Genomic DNA, 14631 nt, shown 5'->3' with positions numbered 1-14631 from the left:
AACATCAATTAACATTTTCTACATTTTATTTTCTAATCATGTTTTATAAAGCAAGTGTCGTATTAGAACAGTTGACGTATTTTTGAGTTGTTCTACAAGAGCGTGTCTACAGGTATCAGACACTTTTTTAAAAAAAAAAAAAAGATTTAATTTTTAACCAAATTTAAGATCAATTTTTTTGGCAAATTGTCTCTTTCTTAGAAAGCATCCTAGGTAAGTATGGTGAGATGGCAGAGGCGGGTTTGGTATAGGAATATTGCTATTAGAGGGAGTTGGGTTCATCTACATTTTCTCACCAGGTACATTTGAGACATTAAGGACCCGCAGACACACTATACAAAGAAATAGAAATGCCAACAATTGTACTCCAGGAAGTGACTTCAAACACTTTCTGTATAATGTGCTAATAGCTATAACTGGTCAAAAGCACCACCCAGTGGTTAAAAGTGTTGAATGCTATTAAAGTGAGGATTAAAACGTTGCATGAAAGCACAAAAGTATGAAGGCGTCAGTTCAATATAAAGCCATTTATTTACATTGTTTTTGTTCTCCACCTATAAGAAAGTCACACCCTCAAGCACTAATAACTAAAATGTTTATATATACACACACTGTAAAAGAATCATCTATTTAATGTTGCAGAGAAAGCAACCACTGAAAATATTTGACTTAAAAAGGTAAATGGTTGTTTAATCTTGTGCTGCACTCTTTGGGGATGGGCTAATATGCATGCTCGCATATCTATTTTTATAGTAGATATTTTAAATTGTTGGAATAAGGAATTCAGATAATCCACTGATACAGCCTTCAATACATTAGAAACCAAGAAACTCCGCATTCTATAAAAAAAAATCATAAGACTGAAACTCTGGATTATGGTCTTGAATCATAAAGTTTGTTATCATAACGTGAGTTTTTGATGGTAAATTTCAGCATATAAAAAACAAAAAGGAAACAGAAATTCATATACAAATCAAACAAATTGTCCCTGTCTTCTCAAAGCTGACTGTTCTCTGCAGTTCTTTGTCAGAACAGGTATTTCCGACAGGAGTCCGATCCACACCGACACTCCACTCGAATTCTCTTCTTCGGGGAGCTGGGGAGCCCTGCCAGACTAAAACTGGAATCCATCTTGGTGCTCTCTGTGTCGACAGGGTCAACTGGAAACAGAAAGGAGTTAGGTTGGAGAGGGCTTAGCTGAAAAGCCAGCAACTTTGCTTGAACACGAGCCCTCACAAATGTATCCTCCCATACAGACTGCTGTTAAGGGCACAGTCTGGGTGATGGTGTCCTTTCCTTCAAGGCATCTTTACACACTCAAGAAGTAGAATTAGTGAATTCGGTTAAAAAACAAAAACTCCTAACTCTGTAACTATTACCACGGTGTTTAATGAAAATTAGTAATATTTTTTTATATTTTAGGGCTGAAGAGCCATCTACATGAGCTGTTCTCTCTGCCCGGCCTGAGCAACACAACAGCAACGGCATACATGAAACACTGAGCCATTACACTGTCCCCATAATGTCATACCAACAGTCTAATGACAGAGTTGAGCTGTTGATAAACTTTGGGTAACTTTAGCTGTGTGATGCTTACAGTTATTCCTGTCAGCTTGTGTGACAGTCACAGGTGCAGCGGCAGTCTCATGATAAACAGAGAGAAAGGGGGTGTGGGCAAATTGATACGCTAAATGTAGCTCTAGAATAAAATGAGATTTTACCCATATTAAATAGTCACATTTGCAGTAAAGTTGTAGTGACTGGACGAAATTGCAAGTTTGTGCAGAATTCACAGGGATTGGCTGAATTTGCATTAGTTGTTGCAACATTGTGAAATCCTGAAGGGACTGATTAGTAGATTTACTTAAGTAGAGGGTCTAGATACTTTTGCCACCACTGTCTGTCACTATCAACATCACCGGGCTGAGGGGACAAAACCCAGTCAAGTTCAGTAAAAAATGGCTCAGACTTTTGGTTATCTTTATTTTTGCAGACATCAGTCTATTAAAATATGCCAAGATCTGCCCAGATACTGATCTGGGATCAGCTCGGAACAATACTACACTGTTGTTAGTGAGACCTGCTTGTTTAGTGACCACAGTAGGAAGAACTGGATATCATTATTCCATGGGTGTGTAGTCACAGGACTAGACTGTGAAACTATTTATTTATTTATTTATTTTAGATTATGGTTTGGGCGTTTTTGCCCTTAATCAATGGGACAGTTTTAAGCATGAAAGGGGGAGAGAGAGGGTACAACATGCAGCAAAGGGCCAAGGCCAGAATTGAACCCGTGGCCACTGAAGCAAGGACACAGTCTCTGTACACGGGCCGCCCGATCCACCACTAAGCCACCAGGCGCCCCCTCTCTGACTGTCTCTTACAGCTTCTCTCATATCAGCTTTTGTGCCAACACTAAATTGAAAATAAATCAGTTCAATAAAGGCACTTACTTTGCATCTTGTAGTCAAAGGTGAGCTCCTCTCCTGCCCGAATAGACCGTGTTGAAAATAGGGCGATTCTTGGGAGCCTCTCATCAATGTTGTCGATGAACACATTAAAAACCTGCAGGTTGGGGTTACACTGCAAAAAGAACAAAAGTTGTGTCAGGGGCCTTTCCGACTATGCTTTCAAACAGAAAGTAATAGCATAATTCCGATGTGTAAGAGCTGCGGAGGGGATAATTTATGCACACACTGCTAGTAACGTCATCTACAAGTCACTGGAGGTTAGTCCTTTATTTGACATGCTGCTGTGCATCCAGAGACTTTTGATTCTGTTTAAAGACACAACTGAACAGATGTAAAATTCTCTCCAACAGGATGTATCCACATAAAAATAATCAAACAGACAAGGGACGATGGTAGGATGTGCCTGGGTCAGTTGTGACCAAGTTAGGTTTTTTTGAATGTCAAAAACTGAAATGATAAACATTGCCAAAAGATATTTTTTACTATATTAATGGTAATTTTTCAACAAACACAAATTAACAAAAACTAAACAACATTTTTGAATAGTGTAGTGGGTGATGAGGACAACTCTTGATAAGAAGATATTCAAATACCTACCCAAAACTGAAACTTCTTTTGGAGATTCCTTAGATGAACCTCGGGGTCAGCTAATGGACCTAACTGCCTTATTGAACTTACGACTCTTTTAAGCAGAACTAAATTACGTAAGATTTTATTGCCCGACCAACAGTTTGAGTTAACTTACGACTCATTTGGGGCAAGGAGCTGTCAACTGAGCTCCTGCAAAGACTCAGGGAGACATCAGGAGATCCCTACATCATAGAAACTGACAATTTATGCTTTTGTTTTGCGCAACCAACACGTGACATACCCACACATCTCCAGACTGTAAGAGAGGACCACATTAACAGATTTCGTATTCAAAGTAAAACATACTTTGAAATGTTGTGTGGAGGTCTCATACCTACAGAACTGGAACTTTGCTTACATGCCGATTTTGAGGCCAAACTCACAAACAAAAAGCTGTGCCTGTGTGTGTGTGTGTATGTGTGTGTGTGTGTGTGTGTGTGTGTGTGTGTGTGTGTGTGTGTGTGTGTGGAGGGGTGTGACCTTTCGTAACCCTCTGCCAGCAGCACTGCTACACACTGAATGGAAAGACTCTTATGCAGACTTGCATTTTGATATGCATCTTCTTTATCTGTAGCATAATTATCCTTCCTTTACACTGTTGTGTACAGATGCTGTATTGTTTTATAATCGTGTGAATTGTGATTTTCTAATTATAGGTTTTGTTAATAGACCTTTGGTCATATTAAGTACTTTCATACTTTGTTATATTTTGATGCTAGTACTTGTATACCTTTACTCAAATAAGATCTTTAATAACCTTTAATTATATCAGAGTGTTTTGATACCGTAGTATTACACTTACTTATTTTAACACATATTCATTATGTATGTTAAATGTGGTTATTACTACCATTACTGTTTTCCTTAGTTAATGATCTGCCAAAGAATTATTTGGTTTTCTCATAAGTGTTTGGTATCACTCAGCAGAGATCGTGGTTTTAAATATTGAAGATTTGAAAGCCTGTAGTGAACTTTGTCAACACTTAAGGAAGAAATTAGATCTAGACAGTTAAAACAGTAGAAGTGATAGAAGGGAGGAGTGTATTTTTCCTGTTTTGATGGTCAAGCACCACACCCCTTTTATAACCCCAGTGAAGATGAAGGACTTTAGCTCTTGGCGCTTTTTCGGCTTTGTGCTTTTGGACTTTTGCCCCCACCCCCACACCCCTACACCCCCTCCTCAAAGGCAGGGGTGTGGGGGGGATGCCTGCTTGTGCTGCAGCCTTGAGATGCTGTGAGCTGCTGTTAATCTACCTTGAAAGGAAGAACTTCTGAAACAGTCCGTGCTACACATGTTCTAAATGAAGATTTAGAACCAGAGGACTTTGTACGAGAGAGACTGTGAGACAAAGAGAGACTTCGAATGAAACAAAACCTGATAAGCTGTCATCATGATCTCATCTCAGCCACATGAGGTGTCAGAAGATGATCCAGCTGTTTATGGAGTGAGAGAGATAGAGGAATCGAACTCAAGCCAAGTTTGCAACGTTCAAACTAATCAAGGCCAGCCACCGGAACCACACGAGCGTAACCGAGCTGCCCGTCCAGTGTCCTCACAAAGGCCACACTGCAACTTTCCAGAGTGAACCTTTTCCCTGGCATCGAGACTTCTGAGGAAGGTGAAACGATCTTTCCTGTGCTTTTATGGGGTTGATGCTTTTAAATGATCGGGACACACAGGAAGTGTTAGACCTAGGTTAGGATCTCCCATTAATACGATTATGGGTTATTCTCTGATCAGGCCTCTTCTTTATCTTTTCCCTCAATGATTTATGGGATAGGTTGCCTCTCTGCTGTTGATCAATGCTTGACATTACCTTTTCTTTGATCTTAACTTTTCATCTGCTTGACCATCTTGCACTATTTCAGTGCACCTGATCAGGTCCAGATGTCACATCTAAATTCCTCCCTGGTTTTCATCCCCTCATTTTTATTTTTGCTTCATTTATGAGTTTATTTTTTATTTAGTCATTTTATTCACTGTTTCATCATTTATCTATACTTATTCTTAAACTCATTCAGTTGTAGTCTTTCTATGAGTTTTGCTGTGTAGTGAGTAGTTTAATAAACCTTTCATTTATAAAGACACTTGATCTTGTGATGTTTGTGTGTATAATGTCAGGTCCCCTGTACACCTGGAAAAAGAACTCTGTAGCAAACTTCAAATTATGAGACTAGATTAATTTAAAAGGCAACATGGTCTATCAACCTTTCTGTTTTAATGGGTGGTGCTCCGAGGTTTTAAACTCTAATTTTTAATGTAAACTTATTGTTCCTGATAGCCAAAGTTGAGTCCCATTACTCTACTTCATGTTTCTGAGTCATAATTTTGCAGTATGAGTTATAGTTACGTATTTTGATATTTATTAATTAATTAATTAATACTTTTAATTAATTGCTAATTAATTAATAAGTCCCCTATTTAAACTGCTACAATAGGTAGCTATAATGTCTGGCCCATCAACATTTCCTGGTTTTAAGTGCTGGCCCAAATGAATGTGAAATTGAACAGCCCCACCAGAGGACAAAGAGTAACCTCTGAACCAAGCTGCTACTCTGTAACCTGTGTAAAGACACTCACGCTGTGGTTGACAAAGTGGGAGATGTTGCCTTGGTGAGCTGCGTCCACTGTGTACACGTCCTCCACATAGTCCAGGTCAAACAGATAAGTAGAGCCTTGGCGGTCATACACGTGACCTCTCCTCTCTGCTTCGTCTGTTGTGATGATCTGGAGGACAGAAAACACGACATCACTGGAACAAAAGCGAAAAAACAAATCAAAAAAACATTTCCACTTCAAATATTTACTAGAACGAAATATGGACACTGAGTAACTACAAAAAAAAAATCTGTACATCTACCTGAGGAGCACTGCAAACAATAAGTCCACCTGTGTTGGGGGTTTGTTTGTGCTGACATATTTGTCAGAGGTGGTAAATTAACCGTGTATTGAATAGAGGTGGGCAGATCCATACCAAAATACAGATACTCTCCATACTACATTTTCATTATAAAAATCAACAGGATCGATACCAAAAAGGGGATTTGTTTCTCTCTTCTACTCTTTTCCTTCTCCTGCTCCCCCACTGCTCCATTGTTGTCTGCATTTAAACTAAATACAGCAGACCCAGCAACATCTTCTTAGTTTCATTTTCACCTGATGTCCGCAGGAGGAGGAAGGTAAAGTCGCCTCCCAGCCCTCCCGTTTATTGCTCGTGGCTGGCATGGACTCTCAACTGTACCATAAATAGAACCACATGCATGTCCGCAAAAATTGTAGCAGTCCGCAAACAGTCAATGCAGGAAGTACGCCCGAGCTAAGCGTCATACACGCATCACGGTGTGCACCCTGACTAGTTTAATCCAACACATAATAGCTGTGATAGCTTCATAAAAGAGGAATAAAATCAGGAGGAGAAAGCATGCTGCAAGAGAAAAAAAGAGAGGCGGAGCGAAAAGCCTGAGCATCCAGACTGCTGCCAGAGAGACAGAGTTCACTGACAGAGTCCGTTCACACAGACTTTTTTTTATTATATAAAAGTATCGTATCAGTAACGGTGATACTGACCCTGAATTACTTGTTATCAGATCAAAACGAAGGATGGGCGACATATACAGTATGTTTCGGGCATCGCGGCGTTTGCCACGTACGATACATAAAGTTACTATATTGCGTACATCAAGCAAATGTTGGGTAGTTTTTATAACATAACATACATATAACATTTATATATATATATATAGCCACCGACTTTTAGGTTCTCTTGCTCTTTCCTACGACTCTCTGCCTCTCACCGAAACACACACAAACCAGGACTCCAGACCGTGACTATTTAGTCACATTTTGCAACCATGGAGCACTGTCTGAACTGGAGAGCTGTCAGTTTGTTTCCAGCTTACAGAGAATACATTATCAAGTTAAACGGCGCTGTGGTAATAGTGTAGCTTAAGAGTACTGGTGGCTGTAGTGCGAGCAAGTGGGGCATGTTTGTATCTGCAGAGCTCCGATTGTGACTATTAAATCACATTTTGCAACCATGGAACATTAGAGCAACTTCCAAATATTAGTAATATATAAACTGGAGAGCTGTTAGTTTGCTGCCCGCTCACAAATGAATGAATGATTACTCACGGATTAAAGGTGCCGCGGTATCTGTTTCACTGTATCTAACGCTAACGTCCAACTGTAGAACGGAAGCTTCAAGTCCACAGCAAAACATCAACACTTCCTGTCTGAGGCGAACCGGTTCTTCAAAATAAAAGTACCATGGGTTCCGCTGTGATTTAATTATAACAACACTTTTTCAATTTTCATTACAAAAGTACTTTATGGAAATTCCTTGTAACTGCATTATGTTAAATGTTATTATAAGTTATTATTATATGACAATAGCTACTTTAACTTTATCGTAAATGCAGTCCATTCAATAGTTTTGTATTTTAGTAGTTAAGTAAATTTTAAATTATATTGATATATCTTGAATCCTATATACCCTTTAAATATTGTGATATTATTTCAAAGCCATACCACCCAGCCCTAATCGGAACCATTTTTTGTGTCATCACCTAGCTCAAGTATCGAATATATTCAAGGTATTTCTAGTGTGTTTTTCCCATCATTTACAAGAATGGGTAAAAAAAATATTAGACACACCTTTCCATAGAACACCTAACTTCTCTAAATAACCAATTACATCAGGAATTCTTCGTTTGATTTTGATCTTTTTTTATGTGGAAAATATCAGCCAACAAAACTGACATCTTGAAGCAGAAAAAAGGGATATATCTCAGTCAAGTTCTTTGCTCAAATCTAAATCAAATTTAAATGATCATAAATATTGATTAAATATGTATCTGACACACAAAGACTGCAGTCTTCTTAATTAGTCACATCTTATTTTTTCATAAGCTATTTGATCCTGAATCAAAACTACTACCTTGTTATGCTTCAATTATTGATGTAATACTGAGCAAAGTTTAACTTGAGGAAGAGAAACTGACATGAACAGATGAGGTAGAGAAGACCTACCCCTGTGTTGAAGCTGTTGGAACTACAGAAACATTCAGTGCACTCTGTGTTAAACAGCCGCGTATGGAACGAAGCTTCTTTTTATCTCATGAACAATCTTTGACTAAAAACAGACACCAGTTTGCAGGGAGCACAAAAACCCACCTGTCCTCAAGTTACTCACAGGGTTGTTATTTTGTATGAGCCCCTACTACTGGAGACCTTTGTTATTTTCACTCTCATAACAAGCGAACTGCTGCACTGTACAGCTGGGGTATGCAATTTTCTGGGCTTCAGAGAGCTGCAGACGAGCAGGTGTCAGGTCTGTGCAGAGCACAGAACAAAAACATAGTCACATCACCGACAGAACCATTATAACAAGTTTCACTCTCAGTGGGTTCTGTAAGATGAAACATATTCTTTAAATAATTGAAGTTACAAGACTCCAATGTATTCATGATTTCAACACGGATTAGTTGTTTACAATGTAGATATTTTCAAAAACTAAAAAAAAGTTTTTACTCATAAAATCAAAACTAGAAATGTCTAGTTTTATTCTTTGTCATTCTGGTCAAATGTTTGAGCACAACAAGCTGAGGCGCCATGCATATGTATAGTGAGAATAGGATGTTCACTAGCTGTGAGTCGACACACACAGAGGTAAGAACAAAATCAGCTGGAATGCACCTGTCCTGAATCTGATGGTAGTTTTGCAAGTACACTTATTTTATACACAGGATAAGAACGTTTCTATGCACATATTAGTAAATGAGGCCTATTTTAGTGATTACAATTGACAATCTCAGCTGCTATGATAATATTAATAGATGGATAATGGAGAAGTGTCTGGCAGCTTAGGTTTTCCTGAGTTAGGGAGACAATTACTGATCCCAACTCAAAATTACAAAGATGTTTGTTTGCCTCAAACCTCCCTGCCTCCATTTCAAAATAAAAGCCCTGTGATAACGTCTCTGTTGACAGAATCCCATCAGTTGTTGACACAAGTTTTCTTATTATTATTATTTTATTTTTATATTTGCAGGCTCGTGCTGTTGACAATGAAGGAGCTTGCATGACTTCATAAATGAGTGGAATTTGAGCTTATAAATGTGAATTTAATACTTTCACAGGAAATTTGATATATGCAATTAATTCTGTTTAATTTATCACAGAGCATGTTATTAGATTTTTTTTAATTGCTCGATATCCCTAATTTATTATATTTATATATTTAAGTACACTTTAAACTGTGAAGAGTTAATATCACATTCAATTTCAAGTTAAATTTGCCTTTACAAATAAAAATTTATTGTTATCCAGCATCTTTTTGTGCTTTCTTTAAAAAAAAAAAAAAAGTATTGGTTCAGGCACCACTAAGGCACCGTTTGAAAAGTATTTTATAAGCACTGGTAAAAACAAAAATAATAATAAACCATTGTCAGCTTTCATCATTATATCCAATAGGACATGTGTGAAATGTTGCCATAATTAGAGTGTGGATTATTGAGTAATGGCCGAAAACATTTTTATGAGGTCTCAGTGTCCTCAAGAAGTAAAGTTGTTGAGGAGACTTAAATGTATTTTTTGGGTGTTATAACAGTTCATGTAAACTTCAGGGATTGTTTTCACAAAGCTTCCTAGTACAAAGAGTTGCTCCTACTGACAAAATTCTTAGACAATTCTTATAATTGTGACATGTTCTAGGAATTTCTCCTTAAAGTTGAGACAAGGCCCTGGTAAAGATAAACCGTTATTCACAAAGCATCTTAGTCCTTTGAGAGCTCCTAAGGTGAAAACTGTTAGGAGTAGGACTTTTTAGAGACTTAGGAGTTTCTTAGGCAGAGGAGAAAATGGTGGAAAGAAAAAGAGGAAGGAGAGATATTCTCCAAATGCTGGATGGCAGTGAGTAAGAGAGATGACATCGTGCAGGAATAATGGCTGTAGGTGATCAGACTATCTCACATCTCTCACCCAACGCAATAAGGATATAATGCCTAAAATAAAGTGAGCACAACATAAAGATATCTGGTAACTATAAAAATGCAGCAGTGCAGCAGTGTGATCACATAAACAGTGTAGTCTCATATTGTGATGCAGTTTATTTTATTTCCACAGGGAGTCCACAACTTGCAGGCTCACAGAGGGGTGTGTTTGTGACAACCAATCACATCTTTAAAAAAAATGCATCACACCTTGCAGCAGGGTCAACCATACCTCCTTACTAAGATTAAAGTTTCTGTCCCTTTCTCACTTAGAGTCACTCTGAGAATTTTCTTAAATCTCTCCTACGCTAGGAGTCCTTGCCAGAAGTTTTTAGGCTAATTCAGAATGTTCTAAGAGTATTATCAGCATGTTTGTGAATACAGGCCCTGGACAGTTTGGTGTGTTTTATGACTTTGGATGGCTTTTGGGTGATTAGAAAGCTTCACTGAGCCAAAAAGTTAAAAATTACAAGACAGAATGACTTATATTGTGTCTGAGCAGGTCTTACCTCTCCCACGTACTCCATGACGAATGTGTTCTTCTTTATGTGCTGCAGCGTGCGGACACCCCATCCCCGGCCATTCTCTGTCTTAAAGATGCACAGGTCAAACTGAATGCCCTTCTGCACCACTCTGTTAGGACAATCGGGGCAACAGCTGCATCGGGAGTTACACTCATATATGGGCTGTCCCGGCCGGATCCGGACCTGCCCCTTGTCATTGTAGGCCATGCGGTGCAGGGAGGCCCCTGGGCAGCAGCCATTTATTGGCTCCTCTAAACAATTCTTACACTCACAGCCAACAGCCATCTCATCTAACACAATACCCGCGCCTACTTTGTAGTTGTTGATGTAGGTGAAGTCTTTTGGGGGGCCCTCAAAGTCCACTTCGTTGATGACAAAAATGCGACCTGGGTGGTTGCGTGTCTGGTTCAAATGGGCCTCCCAGCGCCGCAGTTTTTGACGGAGTTTGGCTTTCTGGAGCAGGAATGAGGAAACGTCCTTATCCAGTTTTTTAGGGATGCAGCGTCTCTTGTGGCGCCTCAGCTCCTGATCCAGGTCCAAGTGGAACTGTTTCATTAGTTTGGCACATTTGAGGTTCCTCTTGGGTTCCCAGGTGTTATCAGACTCAGGGAAGCCCCTCCACTTAACCAGGTAGAACTCCTCATCCTGAAACACACAACAACTTCAGTTAGGGGCAATTCTGGATTCTTTCTCATTTATGTATCCTTTTCTTTATCAACACAGACAAGCGTTGGTGGTGGTTTAACAACTCACAGCCCCAAACCAGCACACCAGGCTTAATATTTAAGATATCCGATTACAATGATTCAAACTATTAGTATTGGATTAAATGTTTATTTTTGCAGCATCTAATAAAATCCGTTTCTCTTTAGTGCACGGTTACTTCAGTTTCTGCACTTATCTCGCTTTGCCTACTGAAAGCTTTCACTCTCAACACTAGTTAATTTCCTTTAAAAAAAAATCATGATAAAGGGGCTGTAATGTTGCATTCCAGTTTAAGTCAGAGGTTGGAATTTTCCAGATGAAATTTCCAACTTCTGACCTCCAAGTGCTCCAGGTGCACGATGGCATAAAAAACAAAAGCATGGCTGACCATGACAAACTGATGTTTCTTTGGCAGGTGTAAACACAATAGAACTCTCGGCAGTGCAGCCTCTTTGCAAAAACAAGACAGAGGATGGAAAACGAGGCAGAAGGTAACAGACACTACGATACATTTTACATTACAGCACCTGGAATAGTTAGAAATGTTTCTAAATATTCCATTCACTAACCTAATACAAATACCGTAGTCCATATAACCCCCTTCCCTATTGACCAAAATGTACAAGAGAAGAATATAATATACAATTTAATACATAAACAAGTCTTAACATTGGGGCTGTCAAAGTTAATGCGTTAATTATATATAAATATATATATTATATATACGTATACATACATACATACATACATACACACACACACACACACACACACATATACATACATATATATATATATATATATATACATATATATATATATATATATATATATATATATATATATATATACATATATATATATATACATACATATATATATCGATACACTGGAGTATCACAATTTTATGTTTTGGGCTACAGTGTATTTGAAAATCAATACTGCATCACTAATAATAAGCTCACATGTGTGGTGTTTAAATCCCCAGCTGCTAAATAGCAGTGCTGTAATTCATCTTCAGTTATATGACTCTACCACTCCAACCTTACAATATATCACTAGCCTGTTACAGGGGCTGTGATAAATACACATCCTACTGTTCTGATTGCATTACAAAGTTAACCGTTTCTCCTCAAATCTTATGCAAATGGTGGTGTTCTTTATGATGGTTTTCCTTAAAATTGGATTTAAATATACCACAATACATTGCCTTGCTTACAGTATTGCAATATATTCCAATATACTAAATTGTAACCTCTGTGTTGTGATGTGTATAAGATGACCAGATTTATTCAGATACACCATCCATACAACAGCAAAGACGCAAAAAGTCAACAGCAAGGGCTGCTGCTTTCACAAGTAGTGCAAAGTTGATTTCCTTTTCACTAAAAATGAAACAGTTGCGTTTTTCATGTGTGTATTTGTTTTTTTCTGAACAACCAATGTGATGCAAGGAGCAGCTGGTCCCCAGGTATCTTCACATTCCCTAATCTGGCTCCTATTCAAAAAGTTTGGACACCTCTGACATAAGTCAATGCACAGTGCACAGGCTATGTAATGCATATGTCTTGCACTGACAGTGTACCATAAATGAGCAGAGCTGTTAGTAAACAGTCAGGTGGTATAATACTGATAGACATTTTACCTTCGTCTTCTTGTAGTCGCAGAGGAATTCCACATCATACTCATTGATGTTGGCTTTGTTCACCCCAAGCTCTTTACAGTGGAGCTTCTCTGCACGACACAGGGCTTCCAGCTCATCCCAGGACATCTTCCAAGGCACGCTGCATTCTGCTGCAACACAGTAACTCACTCAACAATAGTGACCAACGCAGCGAGGCTACACCAAACTCCACTTAAAAGTCAGTCGATTTAAACGGCCACTCTTACTGTTGGAGGCGCAAAGCAACATCACATGACTACTGACATTGCCTGGATACATGGGGAAATTCGGCGTATACATAAACCAGTGAGGAGTGCTTTAATTCTATAAAATCTAATTTTCAATCTGATAACTCCGCTTTTTAGCGCCAAACACGGCAGTTACGGATGGTACTGAGACAGAGGAGCGCAAGTTAAAAGCAGTCTTTATCAATCTAAGTGCTGCTTAGTACAATAACAGTTATGTTAATTGGCAAGAAAACGTTTGTCTCTGATGTACAACTTTGCTTTTCAATTTGTGAGGCTTCCTTATAAACAGAGAATAACCGCCTCGTGCTTTAAAGAGAAACGTCATTGGAAAGATGTCCCACAGAAGGAAACTGAGGCTTCAGCCAACTTTCGATGTAGAATGCTCGCATAACATTTCACAAACATCACCGAAGCATCAAATGAGCCCAACAAACATACATCTCCATTTTAACATTTCCGTGGTGCTGCATGGTGCCTGAAGCTTAACGTTAACAGTATCGCCCGCTAAAGCACGCAGCCAGCCCCTGACATGCAAAGCGCTAAACTAACTTATCCCTCTATGCTTTCTCAAACAGATATTATATTCCTGAGTTTACTCAAAGTTCACTCGCACATAATGACATCACAAAATAAGCTACATTAAACTGCACAAGTAACAATACTTCGGACAACTAACTTGGTTTCCTTGAGTCGCCATAATGTACAACCCCACAGCTCTCGTTCATGCTGTGTGAGCTCGAGGACAAGAGAGCGTGCATATTTGAGGTCTTTAAGGGATTTGCGCTTAAACTAAACCAAATAACAAAAGTAAATAAGCAAACTATGTAACATAAAATCATTTGTAGTCCTCATGAGTTACCTTTCAAATTTTCCGCCATGTTTTCCACACAGCCGCCAAAATAGGAGAATCAACATTGGTGGGGAGGATCCTGCTGCAGAGCAGACTGTAGCGGTTGCTGATTGGATGAGCGCCATTGGTCAGCCCTGTCATTTGTTCAGATGTAGTCAGGAGGGGTCTGCCAGAAGACGTAAAAGTTACGTCACGCCATGTAGGTCGGGTCTACCATGTTCCGAGTGCCGCGCGCTGCCGCCGGCAGCCCTTCAGTCCAAAAATGGGACAGTTTCCAGTGTGCAGGCTTGTGAGTGAGACCGCACCGGGGTCTGTCCAAAGCCCCGGGCTGCCGGGCTAGGAACGTTACCGTTTAAGTGTAAAAGGTTACAAAGTAGCCCACAAGTTACCCTAGTACAAAATGTTATAGGGTAAATAATGTAGCCTAACAATTTAAATTACTTCATCAAACTAACATAACTTATTAAGTTTGATCTATTTTTGATCAGTTCAAACTTCTTTATGAACAGCAATCAGCCCACACAGGTGGCACTGAAAAAACGAGGTAGCA

General features: G+C 39.0%; 1 protein-coding gene across 4 annotated transcripts; it reads right to left on the bottom strand.

Annotated features, from left to right (window-relative positions):
• Positions 1-512: 512 nt before the first annotated feature.
• Positions 513-14211, bottom strand: LOC121947007 (histone-lysine N-methyltransferase SUV39H1-like). Of its 4 annotated transcripts, none has more exons than XM_042491869.2 (6): positions 14091-14211; positions 12966-13111; positions 10601-11260; positions 5683-5829; positions 2454-2583; positions 513-1160 (listed from the first exon to the last, which is right to left on the bottom strand). In XM_042491869.2, the coding sequence occupies exons 1-6, from the start codon at positions 14107-14109 to the stop codon at positions 1027-1029; spliced, it is 1236 nt and encodes a 411-aa protein (XP_042347803.1). In that variant the 5' UTR covers positions 14110-14211; the 3' UTR covers positions 513-1026. The 4 variants fall into 4 exon arrangements, with proteins under 4 accessions (XP_042347803.1, XP_042347802.1, XP_087938816.1 ...); XM_042491868.2 differs by having other exon boundaries at positions 12966-13114; positions 14091-14207; XM_088082690.1 differs by lacking the exon at positions 14091-14211 and adding an exon at positions 13908-14072 and having other exon boundaries at positions 12966-13114.
• Between the last annotated feature and the right edge of the window lie 420 nt (positions 14212-14631).

Source organism: Plectropomus leopardus, chromosome 9 (genome assembly GCF_026936395.1).
Source record: "Plectropomus leopardus strain MGB_pleo_1.0 chromosome 9, ASM2693639v1, whole genome shotgun sequence".
Classification (NCBI taxonomy): Eukaryota; Metazoa; Chordata; class Actinopteri; order Perciformes; family Serranidae; genus Plectropomus; species Plectropomus leopardus.
This window is presented reverse-complemented; position numbering and strand designations above follow the sequence as displayed.